Raw genomic sequence first — 15,638 nt, 5'->3', positions numbered from 1 at the left:
TTACAAAAAGCATATTCTTTCTTTGCATTGGTAGATCATTCAGCGGTTCGTCCGCCATACTTACATCAGTTTGTAAAGCTTTAGCAGTTGTAAATCGCAAAAAACTTCAGAGAGAAAATTAAAATAAAATAAAAACGCTGAACGCAAACTTTCTCATTAAAGTAAAATTAAGTCAAGTATACATTTTCTTCCTTTTGCTTATTTTTTCCCCAAGGGAGGGGTTTGACCCTGAAACCCTCCCCTTGGACACGGCGCTGCTGTGATGGATAAAAGAGATCAACAAAAAATGAATTGCGACGGCCCCCCCCTCCCCCCCCCCCCTTCAATCGACGGCCCTTTCGTCGAAACACCGAAGAGGAGAGAAAATCGGTGCAGGCGTTCTAGAAAAGTTTCTGCGCAGTCAGTAAATTTCATCGATTCTCATTTTGTCGGTATTTCTCCGACATCAAGAAATTTTCTGAAAAATTTCTCCCTCTCCTGATAAACGGGCATAATGAATTTACCCTCAATCTTTTTTCATCAATACTCATCACTGGAGCTGACGTCATTTGAAATTATTGAGCGGGGTTTCACTGGTTGGTTTAACGGTGTCACATGACCTTGGCTGCGCCGTTGGTTGTTATTAGTGAAGGAGAGGCGAAGAGGACACGTGGTAGCTGTGTTTAAATCAATGTCGGCTAGGAGCATTTAAACTCTGACCGTCGATAAGCTACAAAACGATTTCTTTTTATCAATCATTTTTTTGTTTATCTTACAATTCTCAATAGAACGTCAAATACTTTTTGGATTCAAGGCTACTTTATCTGCTATAAAAGCCGAACCTTACCTCCCGTCTTTGCTTTTTTGATCACAGAACCAGTGTTAGTTTTCAACTGTTTGCATTCCTTGGTTATTACTGGAATCATGGTTAACTTGGGTGATACATTCCCTGACTTCACTGCCGACACAACTATCGGAAAAATTCGTTTTCACGACTTTATCAAGAACTCGTAAGATATTTTTCTACATTCTTAAAACTACTTAAAAAAAAAGTGTTTGTGTGTTTTATTTTTCATAGTATTGTATAGTCATTAGTATTTAATGCATTTCTTCAAATAAATGCCAGTTTCGGTTTTTATAATTCTTTTTTCATTCATTCTGATCTAAATTAACCTGAATTTCTCCTTATTAGTTCTTTATGAATCTGCTTTATTTCATATTTTCATCTCCCTTGATATTTTTGAAAGATTCTCAACGTTTTTTAAAAACAATCTCAACTAATGTAATAAGATTGAATGTTACCGTATAGTTTTCAGTTATTTTAAATCTTAAAAGTTTTTTTGTAACATACATACTTTCTAATGAAAATAATTTGGAAATATTATACTAAAAACATTGTTTATTCTTTAGAACTAGCAAAATATTACCAAATGCAGTTTACTATTGAAAACTAAACTTCTAAAATTTAAATGCCATTGTTGATTCTTTTAATTAATTAACTTAAACCATTTCTCATTAATTAAAATTTGTTATTTTTTTGTAATTTAAATGCTTATAGTCAAACTACAGGTTAGGGGAAATTGTAGTGTTATTAATCAAATAATGAAATGAATTTGTGCTAATGCACCAAATTATCAATTCATATCCAATAATGTGAAATGCTATGTATCTTTCTGTTTTCTCTTCCAATGATAAAACTCGGCTCTTTCTTTAACAGCAGGCTCCGACTCTTGGATTTTGAAACATGACTATTTGACTCCGGCCTTTTTATTATTTATTTTTTTTTCCAAAACCCCTCAACAGATGAGATTAAAATATTAATTCCTTTTTATGAAATTTTTGCGTTGTATTTTTTGTAAACCTAGAAATTCAATTTGAAAATCAAATTATCCAATAGTTGCAATTTCTAAAGTGAGGTTACTTAAAATTCCCACTAAAAAAAAAAAAAAAAAACTGGATAGGATTAATTTGCTCCCCTTTAATGTTTAACTAACAAATGTTGCTCAAATCCTGTGCTGTCAAATTTTGAAAGCTGTAACTTGATGGATTTTATTATTTTTGCTTAATCAAAAAACTTTTCTTGACAGGGGTCGGTCCTCCCCCTCCCGGGTGGCACCCATTTGGTGGATACTACCTCAACTTAATCTCAGAGTTTATAAAAATTGAAATATTTTAATTCTGAAAAATTTCCCCAATAATATCTCCCTAAATCTTAAATTTCATCGTAAAAATTTCAACGAAAATATTGCACTATATTGTGGGGAAAGGTGGGTACATGTACGTCTGGAGCAAATTTTCCCCTAAATGCAGCAGTATACAGCTTTGTACGAATAGCTTTTACTAGTTATACTTCTTGGCTCAGTTTTAAATTTTAGTTTTATTGGCAGCTTTAAAATTAACTTTAATAAGAAGATTTTAGGATTAACTACAATTATTGGATGTTGTAACCAGGAAACCATGTACTGATTTTATTTTGAACATTTTAGTGATAACCAAGCTTTCTTAGATAAAGTCTTTAGATTAAAGGAAAAAAAACCATGTATATTTTATCGGATCTTTTGGATTTGTGCTTTCGGGCCAAGCCAATATTTATTTGAATTTACTAAGCACCCTCAGAAGTTTCCCGACTTGCTCAAGGGATTCATACATTCCTTTTACTATTTTATAACTGAGATCGAGATAACAAATATATTATTTTTATTTGAAAGTGATTACTAGGAAATGTTTGGCCCAAAAACTTTGCTGACAGTTGCTATCACTTAAATAAAGTTAAAAAATAAGCAAACTAGGAGACGGCATAGGTTGCTGTTACAGAAAACTCGATAAACAATCAAGCCAGCTGATTGCCACAATGACAAGTATTTTCTTATTAGAAGCATGTAATCAAATTAATTGGCAGTCAGTTTTTTAAAAAATGCATGGAGATTTGGTGAAAGTTAAAGAAATAAAAAAACCTGTGTTGGTATGATTTCGAAAGACTCAGACTCCTTTACCCCAAAATCAGTCCGACTCTGACTCTTCGACTCGCACTCCACAGCCCTGTTTAACAGGAACATTTATTTTACAAAGCTGTTTTCTTTATGTAATTTTATTTCCAACAACACAGCAACCAATTTCTATTCTTTTCCTTTTCATATTGATATCATATGAGGGGATACTAGGGAAAATGATCCGTCCATATTTCTGCCAAACTCCGGTTACCATAAGAATGGGAACTGGTCAATCATTACTAGGGTTCAAAAATATCTGATATTTTGATAATCAGATATTTTGATACTTATCCGATATTTCCAATCAGCACTAACTAAAGTCTTCAAAATATTAAATGCATCCTCAAACCATTCATTATTTTCTTTCTTATTATTAAAACAATATGTAGACTTAAAATTAAGATTTCTATCATTATTTTTATATCTAATGTCTCATTTTTCATTTTTATCAATTTTAATGGAGTTAAGTTAGCCTTAGCTGTTTTATGCATTTTTCTTCTGTTAGCTACTTTTACAGTTATGATTCAGTAATAAAAAAAATATGCGTTAATCTGTGCAGTCATAAGATCTTTTTGACCAATGTTTATAATACTTAATTTCGCGCTTTTAATCTGAACCAAAATTATTACATTGCTAATAATTTTATAAACATAAAATAATAAAGGAATGTTACGTTACTGATGTATGAACACATTATAAAAATATAGTAGTACATAACTTTTTAGTTATTTTTACTAATTAATGAACAATATTACAATGATGAATGTAATTTTATAATGAAAATACTGTAGTTGAAAAAAAATAAATATCAAAATATAATGATATTTTCAAAATAAATAATCGTGATATATATTGACTAATATATATCGGCAAACCCTGATTATTACAGACGGTATTTTACTATAATATCTTTCAGGCAAGTGGTAAACTATGGTAATTCTTCCCTGTAACCCATTACAACTGTGCTGTCATTTTCAAAAGTAAGGGAGCTTTGTCCTTACAGTAAACTCTCTACTATATGCAGGGTAGGTTTTCCGCGGCCTAAAACACTTTTTTTTTGTTAAAGATGAACTGAATGTAGATAAATCCACACATTTGAACTTAACAAGTGCAAAATCTGTTTTCAGATATTATTTCTTCTTCTCCCCCCTTCTAATTACACTGAACCTTCCAAGGTCACCGAACTTTGACTAATTAAAACCTGATTTTTGAACTGCACTACTTACTGCTTTAGATCTAAATTATTTACTGGTTTTTAAATCGACCTACCTTTCTTAAGCGTGTAAAGGAGTGATTGGAGCAGTTTTAAAACTTCTGCTCTTTCCCTGTACATTTTTGGTGTAATCTAGTTTCGTCTGTTGCAGGCAACCTATTCATAGGTGGATTTATGGGTGTTCCAGAGGGTGCGCCGCACCCTTAACATTTTTGATTGGATTTCGTAAAAATTAAAATTAAACCATTTATCTTTTCACAGCTACAACACAGTTTAATTTAATGTGCTTACTCTGTGCTGTATTGTAGGGTTTGGTTAATAAAAGTCAAAAAATAAAGACTCTTGAAATATACTTCGTCAAAAACCATAAACTGTTTCACGTTCTTTCACATCATTCCATTACACTGTGTTACAATATTTGCTCCAAAACCGACTAAAAATCAGTACCCCCCCCCCTACTGACCCCCCAAAATTCACAGCTTAAATGTGCCTATAAACCTGGTTTTACGATTTGATTGCATATCTGTAATCCATTTTCAATAAAGAAGGATCCTTTTTCAACTTTTACATACATTGTACATAAATATTTTAAAGATAGATTGATATTTTTAGCAAATTTTCCCCTAAATGCAGCAGTATACAGCTTTGTACGAATAGCTTTTACTAGTTATACTTCTTGGCTCAGTTTTAAATTTTAGTTTTATTGGCAGCTTTAAAATTAACTTTAATAAGAAGATTTTAGGATTAACTACAATTATTGGATGTTGTAACCAGGAAACCATGTACTGATTTTATTTTGAACATTTTAGTGATAACCAAGCTTTCTTAGATAAAGTCTTTAGATTAAAGGAAAAAAAACCATGTATATTTTATCGGATCTTTTGGATTTGTGCTTTCGGGCCAAGCCAATATTTATTTGAATTTACTAAGCACCCTCAGAAGTTTCCCGACTTGCTCAAGGGATTCATACATTCCTTTTACTATTTTATAACTGAGATCGACATAACAAATATATTATTTTTATTTGAAAGTGATTACTAGGAAATGTTTGGCCCAAAAACTTTGCTGACAGTTGCTATCACTTAAATAAAGTTAAAAAATAAGCAAACTAGGAGACGGCATAGGTTGCTGTTACAGAAAACTCGATAAACAATCAAGCCAGCTGATTGCCACAATGACAAGTATTTTCTTATTAGAAGCATGTAATCAAATTAATTGGCAGTCAGTTTTTTAAAAAATGCATGGAGATTTGGTGAAAGTTAAAGAAATAAAAAAACCTGTGTTGGTATGATTTCGAAAGACTCAGACTCCTTTACCCCAAAATCAGTCCGACTCTGACTCTTCGACTCGCACTCCACAGCCCTGTTTAACAGGAACATTTATTTTACAAAGCTGTTTTCTTTATGTAATTTTATTTCCAACAACACAGCAACCAATTTCTATTCTTTTCCTTTTCATATTGATATCATATGAGGGGATACTAGGGAAAATGATCCGTCCATATTTCTGCCAAACTCCGGTTACCATAAGAATGGGAACTGGTCAATCATTACTAGGGTTCAAAAATATCTGATATTTTGATAATCAGATATTTTGATACTTATCCGATATTTCCAATCAGCACTAACTAAAGTCTTCAAAATATTAAATGCATCCTCAAACCATTCATTATTTTCTTTCTTATTATTAAAACAATATGTAGACTTAAAATTAAGATTTCTATCATTATTTTTATATCTAATGTCTCATTTTTCATTTTTATCAATTTTAATGGAGTTAAGTTAGCCTTAGCTGTTTTATGCATTTTTCTTCTGTTAGCTACTTTTACAGTTATGATTCAGTAATAAAAAAAATATGCGTTAATCTGTGCAGTCATAAGATCTTTTTGACCAATGTTTATAATACTTAATTTCGCGCTTTTAATCTGAACCAAAATTATTACATTGCTAATAATTTTATAAACATAAAATAATAAAGGAATGTTACGTTACTGATGTATGAACACATTATAAAAATATAGTAGTACATAACTTTTTAGTTATTTTTACTAATTAATGAACAATATTACAATGATGAATGTAATTTTATAATGAAAATACTGTAGTTGAAAAAAAATAAATATCAAAATATAATGATATTTTCAAAATAAATAATCGTGATATATATTGACTAATATATATCGGCAAACCCTGATTATTACAGACGGTATTTTACTATAATATCTTTCAGGCAAGTGGTAAACTATGGTAATTCTTCCCTGTAACCCATTACAACTGTGCTGTCATTTTCAAAAGTAAGGGAGCTTTGTCCTTACAGTAAACTCTCTACTATATGCAGGGTAGGTTTTCCGCGGCCTAAAACACTTTTTTTTTGTTAAAGATGAACTGAATGTAGATAAATCCACACATTTGAACTTAACAAGTGCAAAATCTGTTTTCAGATATTATTTCTTCTTCTCCCCCCTTCTAATTACACTGAACCTTCCAAGGTCACCGAACTTTGACTAATTAAAACCTGATTTTTGAACTGCACTACTTACTGCTTTAGATCTAAATTATTTACTGGTTTTTAAATCGACCTACCTTTCTTAAGCGTGTAAAGGAGTGATTGGAGCAGTTTTAAAACTTCTGCTCTTTCCCTGTACATTTTTGGTGTAATCTAGTTTCGTCTGTTGCAGGCAACCTATTCATAGGTGGATTTATGGGTGTTCCAGAGGGTGCGCCGCACCCTTAACATTTTTGATTGGATTTCGTAAAAATTAAAATTAAACCATTTATCTTTTCACAGCTACAACACAGTTTAATTTAATGTGCTTACTCTGTGCTGTATTGTAGGGTTTGGTTAATAAAAGTCAAAAAATAAAGACTCTTGAAATATACTTCGTCAAAAACCATAAACTGTTTCACGTTCTTTCACATCATTCCATTACACTGTGTTACAATATTTGCTCCAAAACCGACTAAAAATCAGTACCCCCCCCCCCCTACTGACCCCCCAAAATTCACAGCTTAAATGTGCCTATAAACCTGGTTTTACGATTTGATTGCATATCTGTAATCCATTTTCAATAAAGAAGGATCCTTTTTCAACTTTTACATACATTGTACATAAATATTTTAAAGATAGATTGATATTTTTAGCTATAATTTAAATGTATGCTAGTGTTCTGATATTTTTAACCTATTGCATACACTAGCATCTTTTTTATTAAGTTAGAGGATTATCCGCAAATTTGCTTATCCCTGGTTACCGTACCACCCTCCATATTCAGCAGATAATCAGTTGTGTATTGTATAAAATTGACACTGGATCAAAAAATTATAAAATTGATCGATATACGAATTAAAAGAAAGAAAAGTTAACTTAATTTTTATATGTTTTATATTTTTTTCATGTTATTATTTCATTAAAATTAAAATGTAGCTTTGAATTAAAAGAAAGAATTCTACTATGTGATCACCTGTTCTGCCAAAATCAATCTGAAATAAAGTGCAACTTTGGGGCATTGCTCACCTAACCTGTCCCTCTTTTTTGACCTCTCCCTTTTTTGGGACACTAGCTGCCTAGAGCCTTTCATATGCTAACTTTGTGGAAGATTTGTGAAAGGCTGAAAGAGGAAGTTTTACAAAATATTGGGAAAGATTACAATCGTATTTAAAATGTTGCGAAAGATTTTCTTATGGTTACTAAAGGAATTAGTGTGTTTATTAAAAAAAAAAAGAAATGTTTTCAATATTTTTCATGTTCTAAGTCATTACACAAAAACACTTATTTATTATTATTTGACAATAGTATTGGTTAAATCTCCCACAAATAAGTACTTTTTTCTTTGTTTTAATTAGACTTATTTTGCTTTCAGATGGTCTATTTTATTTGCTCATCCAGCAGATTTTACTCCTGTCTGCACCAGTGAATTGGGGCGTGTAGCTAAATTAGCTCCAGAATTTGAAAAACGAGGAGTTAAACTTCTAGCCCTGTCCTGTGATGATGTCTTGAGCCATGAGCAATGGATTGAAGTGAGTTTAGAAACATTTATCAACAGTTTTTAATGTTTTACTTTTTGCTGCATCTTTTATATATAGTAAAATCCCTCTAATGCGGACACTAACGGGACAATTTTTTTTGTCCACATAAGAGGGATGTCCGCCTTTGAGGGGTGTCTGTTAGGAGGAGTTTTACTGCGTTTTCCAGCATATGATGTATTGTTTTAACAATTAATCATTAAAGCTTAAATTTAAAAAAAATATTTCTTTAATAAAATTTTATCATTTAGCATTTAAAACTTTTCAAACAGGAAAATATTTGTTTAAAAATTATATGTTAGCAGCATTTTCCTTTTTATTTCTTCCAATTTTAATACAAATTTGTGCTGCTTTAATTTTAAAGTTTTTATTTATGGAATATTACTTAGTGATTTCTCAAATCAATGGTAGTCTCTCATAATTGGAGAAAAGCTAGAGCCTATCATTGGAAGACTGAAAAATATTTCTATCATGGGCAATGTGAAAAGATTCAGTCCTAATCAGATTTTTACATTAATACTAAGGAAAACAATTGCATTAGACCCTGTTGATTAGTGCTGCTGAGTTATGATTGATTATGTAAACAATAATCAAACTATACTTGATTTGCTTGACAAATGCATCAGAACACAAGGAAAAAAAGAGATAACAAGTAATTGTGAAGTTTCTATTATCTACTTGGCCAATTAGAGGAATTCTTTAACTATTTATGAGCTCCTATTGACTGGGGCTTTCGATGTGAAAAGAATGTATCACTCTTCAATGGGCCCCTCATAAAATAAAAATAGTAGACCATTTCCAAAAATATATGATAAATCAATGCTAGATATACAAGCTAATCATATCGCAAGCAAACAAATGGAGGGTTTAACGAACTAATCATATTTCGAAAGTGAAGGGTAAACTTTCATTCAAAACTCGGACGCCTCACGGGGAACTACTTTCTCACTTGCTCACAGCAAATTTCTCCATCGTCAAGGCACAAGCCAATCTGGTAAAGGGTCAGTTGAAATACAAGGGAACAGATTTTTAATGTTTCAAATTTAGATCTTTCCTTTTATTCTGGATGAAGTGAGAGATAAAATGTTAGTACACTGTGTCTAAGGCCGCGCTCTCCGAAAGTGACTGGATGTGAAAAAATTCACTTTATGGCTGTTTAATGGCGAATGAAATCATGTTTCCATTTTTCAATTCACCCACAGAGCCTAGAGTGTAAATGGATATTGTTACCCATGACGTTAATGTAGGTAGTATGAATATATACATTCAATACACCAACAATGCTCCGTGGGCGACCCATAGATCACGTGCAACTTGCTGCAATGTAATTCCCCAAACGTAATCTAGAATCATTTAAAAGGAATGTCGTCTAAAAAAATTAAATTAAATGCTAGATTTATGTAATATACTGACACTCTATTGTAAATTTCATTGAAATTTTAAGTTTTCAAAACATTGGGAAGAATGAAAAACTTAGTTGTCTCCATTTACCTCTGAGTACAGCATGTATGGGGTGAACGGCAACACCTAAATTGCATATTAAAAGTAGCAGTGAGGGCAAAATTCAATTATTTTTAGTAACTTCATACAATATACCAGACAGCCCGATTATCACGGTATATTGCATGTAGTTCTGCCTTAACCTTTTTAGGAGAAGTAACTTACTGCTAATTTTTAGTAACTTTCCATATGACAAACTAGTTGACACCAGTAAAAAAATAGACACCTTTTTAAAATTATTTTTTCGCACTGTCATCTTCAAACAATATTGACCCCTATCAATTGTTAGGAAATAACTGAAACTCAAAATATCTAACTGCAATGTATTGTTTTTGCCTAAATTGTAACATATATTGGTGTTAAATTACTACTGTTTAATGTTGCTAACAAGTCAAAATTGTAACGAATGATCCGTGTATTTTTTAAAAAAATATTTCGATAAAGTTCCTTTGGGAGCCATTTGCTCAGATTTATCAGAAAATTTAAAACCAATTAACCAAGCAATTGATAGGTGCAGGGTACTCTGAGGGTGTCAAATGTCACAACTCTCCTTGTCCTTGTCCTTGTCATGTTATCTAATCTTTACTCATCAGTAGTCATTTCTAAAAATGAAAAGTGTTTTAATGTTTTATCTCCTTTGATTGACCCTGGTATGTTTTCTATTTATTCTTACTTAAACCAGTGTTAAATTTTGTAGGACATCAAATCTTTCGCTTGCCTAGAAACAACCAAAGGTTTTCCATTTCCAATCATAGCTGATGAAAAAAGAGAATTGGCTGTAAAATTGCAAATGATTGATCCTGAAGAGAAAGACAAAGATGGACTACCACTCACCTGCAGAGCAGTAAGTGAATTAATGAAAGTTTTAATGATTCATTATTTAATTGAACATTTCTAGTTCTTTATGTATTTGATTTTTTTCTCCATGTTATCAAGATGGCTTCAAGTGTTCCAACACGCCCCCTTCAAAATTTTTCAGTACATTTTCATTCATGAGAAAAAATATGCTCGGCTTTTTAAAATTTTGTTTCGTGTGCAAAATGTCTATCTAACAGATAGTAGATTTCACATATTGATATTTCATCATGAAAATGGAAAAGAGAATTTTTGAAAATGTGGCATAAATACAGGGGCATCATTTAGGGGATAGGGTCAATTGTACACCCATTAATTTCTTGAGACACTTCAAACTTTTCATCTGTGTCCCAATGGACATTGGATGGTCTTTTCACTTCTCGAGACAAAAAAAATTTAATGTGTGCTTTGTAACCATTAGGAGGAACTTCAAGAAAAATGACTTTTTAAAGCATTTAACTAAAATTGCATCAGCTCTTCATATCTTTTCAACACTTTTAAAAGCTACTTGGTGAAATGAAGCATAGACTTTATTTTCTGAATATATAATGTCGTACCATTTTTTTATAGATATAATTGACCTATTTTGCTGTGGTGAAAAACTAACAAAAAAAAAAAAAAAGCATTTTCAAAGATTTTTTTTTATGAATTTTTTTCCCAAATGATATTTTTTTCGGAACTTTCATTTGAAGTGCTAATAAAATTTCTGCATCTTCTTAGAGTGCAAATGCTTTTTTCTATGAAACGCGATCAATTTGGTATAGAAAATGAAAAAGTATGTGACTACAGCTACTCCTGACAAAAGTTACCGACAAAAACTAGTATTTTCAACCTTTAGTTATTTTTTTGTAATGAACTAAGAAGGCATGTTATGCTTTCTTATTCTTTTTTATCAAGCCTTATTCCTTGCAGAGCCCAAAAGTAGTAAAACCCTTCCTTGAAATAGGTTTTTAGTAGTTTTCTATGAAAATAGTAGAAAACTATCTAGTTCTGTATTAAAAATACTTTAAATTGAAATGAGAGCTTAATGACAAAAAAATTCCGGGAATTGCATTGCAAAATATACTTTCGGAGTGGGTTGCGAGCTAAACAGAAAAAGACCCTTTTTGAGCACCCAAACCATGTTCGGGGTAAACTAAAGTTGTTGAATCTCTAAATTATTTCTGTATTAACTTTTTTGTGCATCAGTATCACTTTCTGCAATGAGCTTTATTCTATAGCATTTCAAACTTTCTTGTAAAGAAATTGACAATTTTATTTTCTGAAAATATTTTAGGTTTTTGTCATTGGTCCCGACAAGAAATTGAAACTCTCTATGTTGTACCCAGCAAGCACTGGCCGTAACTTTGAGTAAGCTATAAATTTATTTCAATGTTATTTTTGTAATTAATACAGTTTGATTTTAAATACCAAACTGTATAGTTAAAAATAACTTTCACCATTTGCAATTAGAAAATTTAAATTGCAGTATGAAATCTTAGTTTTGTTATAAAATATACAATATTGTCATATATAGTTATTTGTTAACTTCTATGATCCAAAAAATGCGTTGTTTAATAAATTGTTGAACCATGTTTTGCAAAAAAAAAAAGTTGTCCAGTTTTATTGAGAGTAATAATCCAAATGTAAATAAATTTATTTTATTTATATGGAGAAAAAACTTTATCATAAAGTTAATTAGGCTCGTGAGACAGAATATGTTCTAGCATTAACTTTGAAGATAATTAAAAGATACAAAATAAAAAGTTGACTGTGAGGAACTTCTTATAATCAATGTGTGATTATATGTAATGTAATTGTGACTAAAGAGAATCTAATTATTTATCTTTCTTAGTGAAATTTTAAGAGTTGTTGATGCTCTGCAACTTACTGACAAGAAACATGTTGCAACTCCATCTGACTGGAAGGTAAGATAGATTTGTTTCATTTTTAATGTGTTTGATAAATGTTATATATAGAGTGTTTCAAAACTCACGGTAAATATTTTAGGAGGTGATGCAAGAGATTGTGTAGAGTACAAATCAACATGGATGCCCTTCTTGTTGTTCTCCAAGTTATTGGTAGTAGACCAAAAAATGTCCAAATCTGTAAGAAATTCCTAATTTAATTGGGTTGGAATCCTTAGCAATAACTTAATTGGTCCATACCAGTAAAATTGAACAGCCAAACATTCCTCATATTTTTTACTAGAGAAGTTTTAGCACAGTTATTGCAACATGTTTTCACAATCATTAAGGCTTGTGTGAGCTGCCAACAAAACATAGTGCAGCCCCATTTTATTGCAAAGGTGTGTGAATTTTTAGATGCTATATTCCTAGAAATACTAACTTGGCGTGAGATTGCCTGATCTCTCCTGTCTCATTGAGATCAAGTGAAAGGATGGTCTACAATAGCTCCATGGACTGCAAAAAGGACAGTGTTGCTAGGACTGCTGTTGCCACTGTCTAGGAAATGTTGAGTGTTATTGCCAATGTATGCCGTTTGCTGTGGCACAGTTGTGAAGCATGCATCCAAGTTGGTGTTATCTCTTTTTTGCAGTTTCTGTAACTTAGTGTAGTCTGCAAAGTAAACAGATTTCAAGCATCCTAATTTGTGGATGCTTTTCAGGAATAAGGAATTTTAAAGATATTTTTGGTCTACCTCCAATAACTCGAGCTATTGAATATGGACCAGGATATCTATGTCGATTTATGCTCTATATGAACTTGTATATCAACTGATAAAATGTTAGCTAAGAGTTTTGATACACCCTGTGCATATGAAACCATTATGAAGTATTTATGCTCTAATAGATTATCTTTTTTCACATTTTTCAAATGCAACAATCTTCTCCTTTCAGTTACAATCATTTTCTTCAAAAGTTCTTTATTTTGTCTGGTTAATATATGTACTCTTGTGTGTACATGTATTTATGCAGAGTCATGTCTGCCTTTAACAATGTCAAGGGGGCTCAGTAAAAATTTCGGATGTGAAGTAATAGAAACATTTCTTCAGTTTTTACATGTTTATTGTTTAATTCTGAAAGTGTATTTCTATGAAATGTATTTTTTTTAATAGCCTCATGATGTAGTATAAATGACATATAGATTTTTTTTTTATTTTGGAACCCAAAATCAATATGATGCTAGATTTAGATGTAATAAATCTACACACATACATGGATATGTATATCTAATATAAAAAAATTGCAACAAATAGGAAAAAATGATAAAAAATAGAATAATTGAGTATTTTGTAGGAAAAACTATGGCCTTAGTGTGTGACAAAGGTAGCAATATTTTTGATGCAGCAAAAAAGAACGCTGAAAAAGTTTTTTTTTAAAGGAGGCTGGATTTGTTTGTATGGGTAGTTTTAAAGGGGGGGGGGAATGGGTGTAAAAAACACAAAATCCAAAAGCAAAAACAATTTTACAACACACTGCAAGTGAGATATTAGTCATATACATTTGAACACAAAACTTGCAATGCATTAAGATAAGGAATATTCTCACACACATGTAAAAAAGAATAAAGAAGGTTTTATCTTTGTCAATGTCATAGTTAAAAAATCTGCAAAAGAACAGACACCTTTTGTAAAATGAAATATTACAACACTTCCTTTTAAGCCAGAAAATAAAAAGCCCAAATACCACATTCCCCTCATTTTATACCGAACCTGAGTAGAGTCATCAACAAAATTTTATCAATTTAAAAGAAGGAACATGAGTCAAGATATTATTCGAAACTTAAATCCTGAATTCCTTCCAGTCTTCCCTTACAAAGTATCCATGCTTCTAAAAATTCGATTGTTAATATGTGCAAAAAATTATCTTTTAAGAAAGGGAACAGTTATTGGTTTCTGTTGATGTAAAGCATAGGCAAAGATAAAATTGTTTTAGACCATCAGTGTCTAATCTACAGCCCGTGGGTGTGCCCGTTGTTATGACACAAAAGCTGTGTTCTGGAATCCTCTAAAACAATGGATCATCTTTATAATTGTTACAAATTCAAAGCTAGATAGTCGGAAATTGGTTTGTAAAGACAGTTAGAAACTTTGTATGAATAAATTAAGTCTGTAATTAAACATAACAATTCTTGGTTTGTTATTTTCTTTCCTTTTCAGATGTTACCTAAAAATAAAAAAAAAAGTATCTCTTATGTGTGTTCTGGTCCGCGAGGTTCATCTTAATAAAAGGTGTGACTCTCAAGCAGAAAAAAGTTGGGCATCACTGTTTTAGACCAATAAGATAACTAGTTTAACAAAGCTCATTTGTTATTGACGAGCTAACATACAGGATGAAAGTTTTATTATTGTGTTGCCATTTACTTTAAAGAAGCAAACAAAATTTATAGTACATAAAGAATTTGATATAAGTTTATAAAAGGCAGGTTATTTATAGTGGTGAATTTATATAATTTCTTTTTCTTTCAAATTTGCTCCTTAGTCATACAAATATTAAAAAGCATGAAAATTAAAGCAGCTTAATTTTTATGTTAGATCTATGATGGTTTTATCAGTTTAGTGGATTGTACTTTTCTTTGTTATTTAGCAAGGGGGAGAGCTCATGGTTTTACCTGATGTCAAAGACGAAGATATTCCAAAATTATTCCCCTTGGGTGTCAGATACAGACAAGTGCCTTCCGGAAAACAATACCTGCGTCTTACTCCACAAGACGATAGATGGTGAACTAATCAATAGGATACATTTGTTTATCAAAGAACTTTTAGGTTAAAACCACAATCAAAATATGAATCAAATCTTGATTGAAGTGCCATTGTTTCAAATGATGGTTGATTGTGCATTTCCGGTACATGATTAATGTCATTTTTCATACTTTGTCATTTAAATAAAATTAAGTTTTTTGTTTAAGTTTCTTGACTCCCTTTTCTTTATTTTTCACACAAACAGAATGCTTCTCTTCAAGATAGATAAATAAAGGAAACTAGTTTAATGCAAACGTGATGACCAGCATCAGACACTAGACTCAGCCAGGCTGGTCCTATTCATTTTATTAGTTCCCAACGAAGATCAATGACCCTCTTAAAGCTATTCATCCCCTTGTTTATTAGTCTCTTCTGGTAAGCTGTTCCAAGTGCCCA

The 15,638-nt window shown here is 31.4% G+C and overlaps 1 protein-coding gene across 1 annotated transcript; it reads left to right on the top strand.

The window, feature by feature from the left end:
• The first annotated feature begins 343 nt into the window (after positions 1-343).
• Positions 344-15,408, top strand: LOC129228262 (peroxiredoxin-6-like). The gene is made up of 6 exons (XM_054862932.1): positions 344-989; positions 8,042-8,198; positions 10,402-10,548; positions 11,836-11,909; positions 12,394-12,466; positions 15,088-15,408. Exons 1-6 carry the CDS (start codon positions 904-906, stop codon positions 15,223-15,225), a joined length of 675 nt encoding a protein of 224 aa, XP_054718907.1. The 5' UTR covers positions 344-903; the 3' UTR covers positions 15,226-15,408.
• The last annotated feature ends 230 nt before the right edge of the window (positions 15,409-15,638 follow it).

The sequence above is a fragment of the Uloborus diversus genome, chromosome 8 (genome assembly GCF_026930045.1).
Source record: "Uloborus diversus isolate 005 chromosome 8, Udiv.v.3.1, whole genome shotgun sequence".
Taxonomy (NCBI): Eukaryota; Metazoa; Arthropoda; class Arachnida; order Araneae; family Uloboridae; genus Uloborus; species Uloborus diversus.
The sequence above is the reverse complement of the archived record's forward strand: the minus strand, read 5'-3'. Positions and strand labels throughout refer to the sequence as shown.

Bases quoted from the DNA above. Each gene is read 5' to 3' on its own strand.
- LOC129228262 (XM_054862932.1), top strand. From the start codon at position 904: ATGGTTAACTTGGGTGATACATTCCCTGACTTCACTGCCGACACAACT. The intron at 990-8,041 runs GTAAGATATTTT...TTTTGCTTTCAG, and splicing joins CACGACTTTATCAAGAACTC to ATGGTCTATTTTATTTGCTC. The intron at 11,910-12,393 runs GTAAGCTATAAA...TATCTTTCTTAG, and splicing joins AGCACTGGCCGTAACTTTGA to TGAAATTTTAAGAGTTGTTG.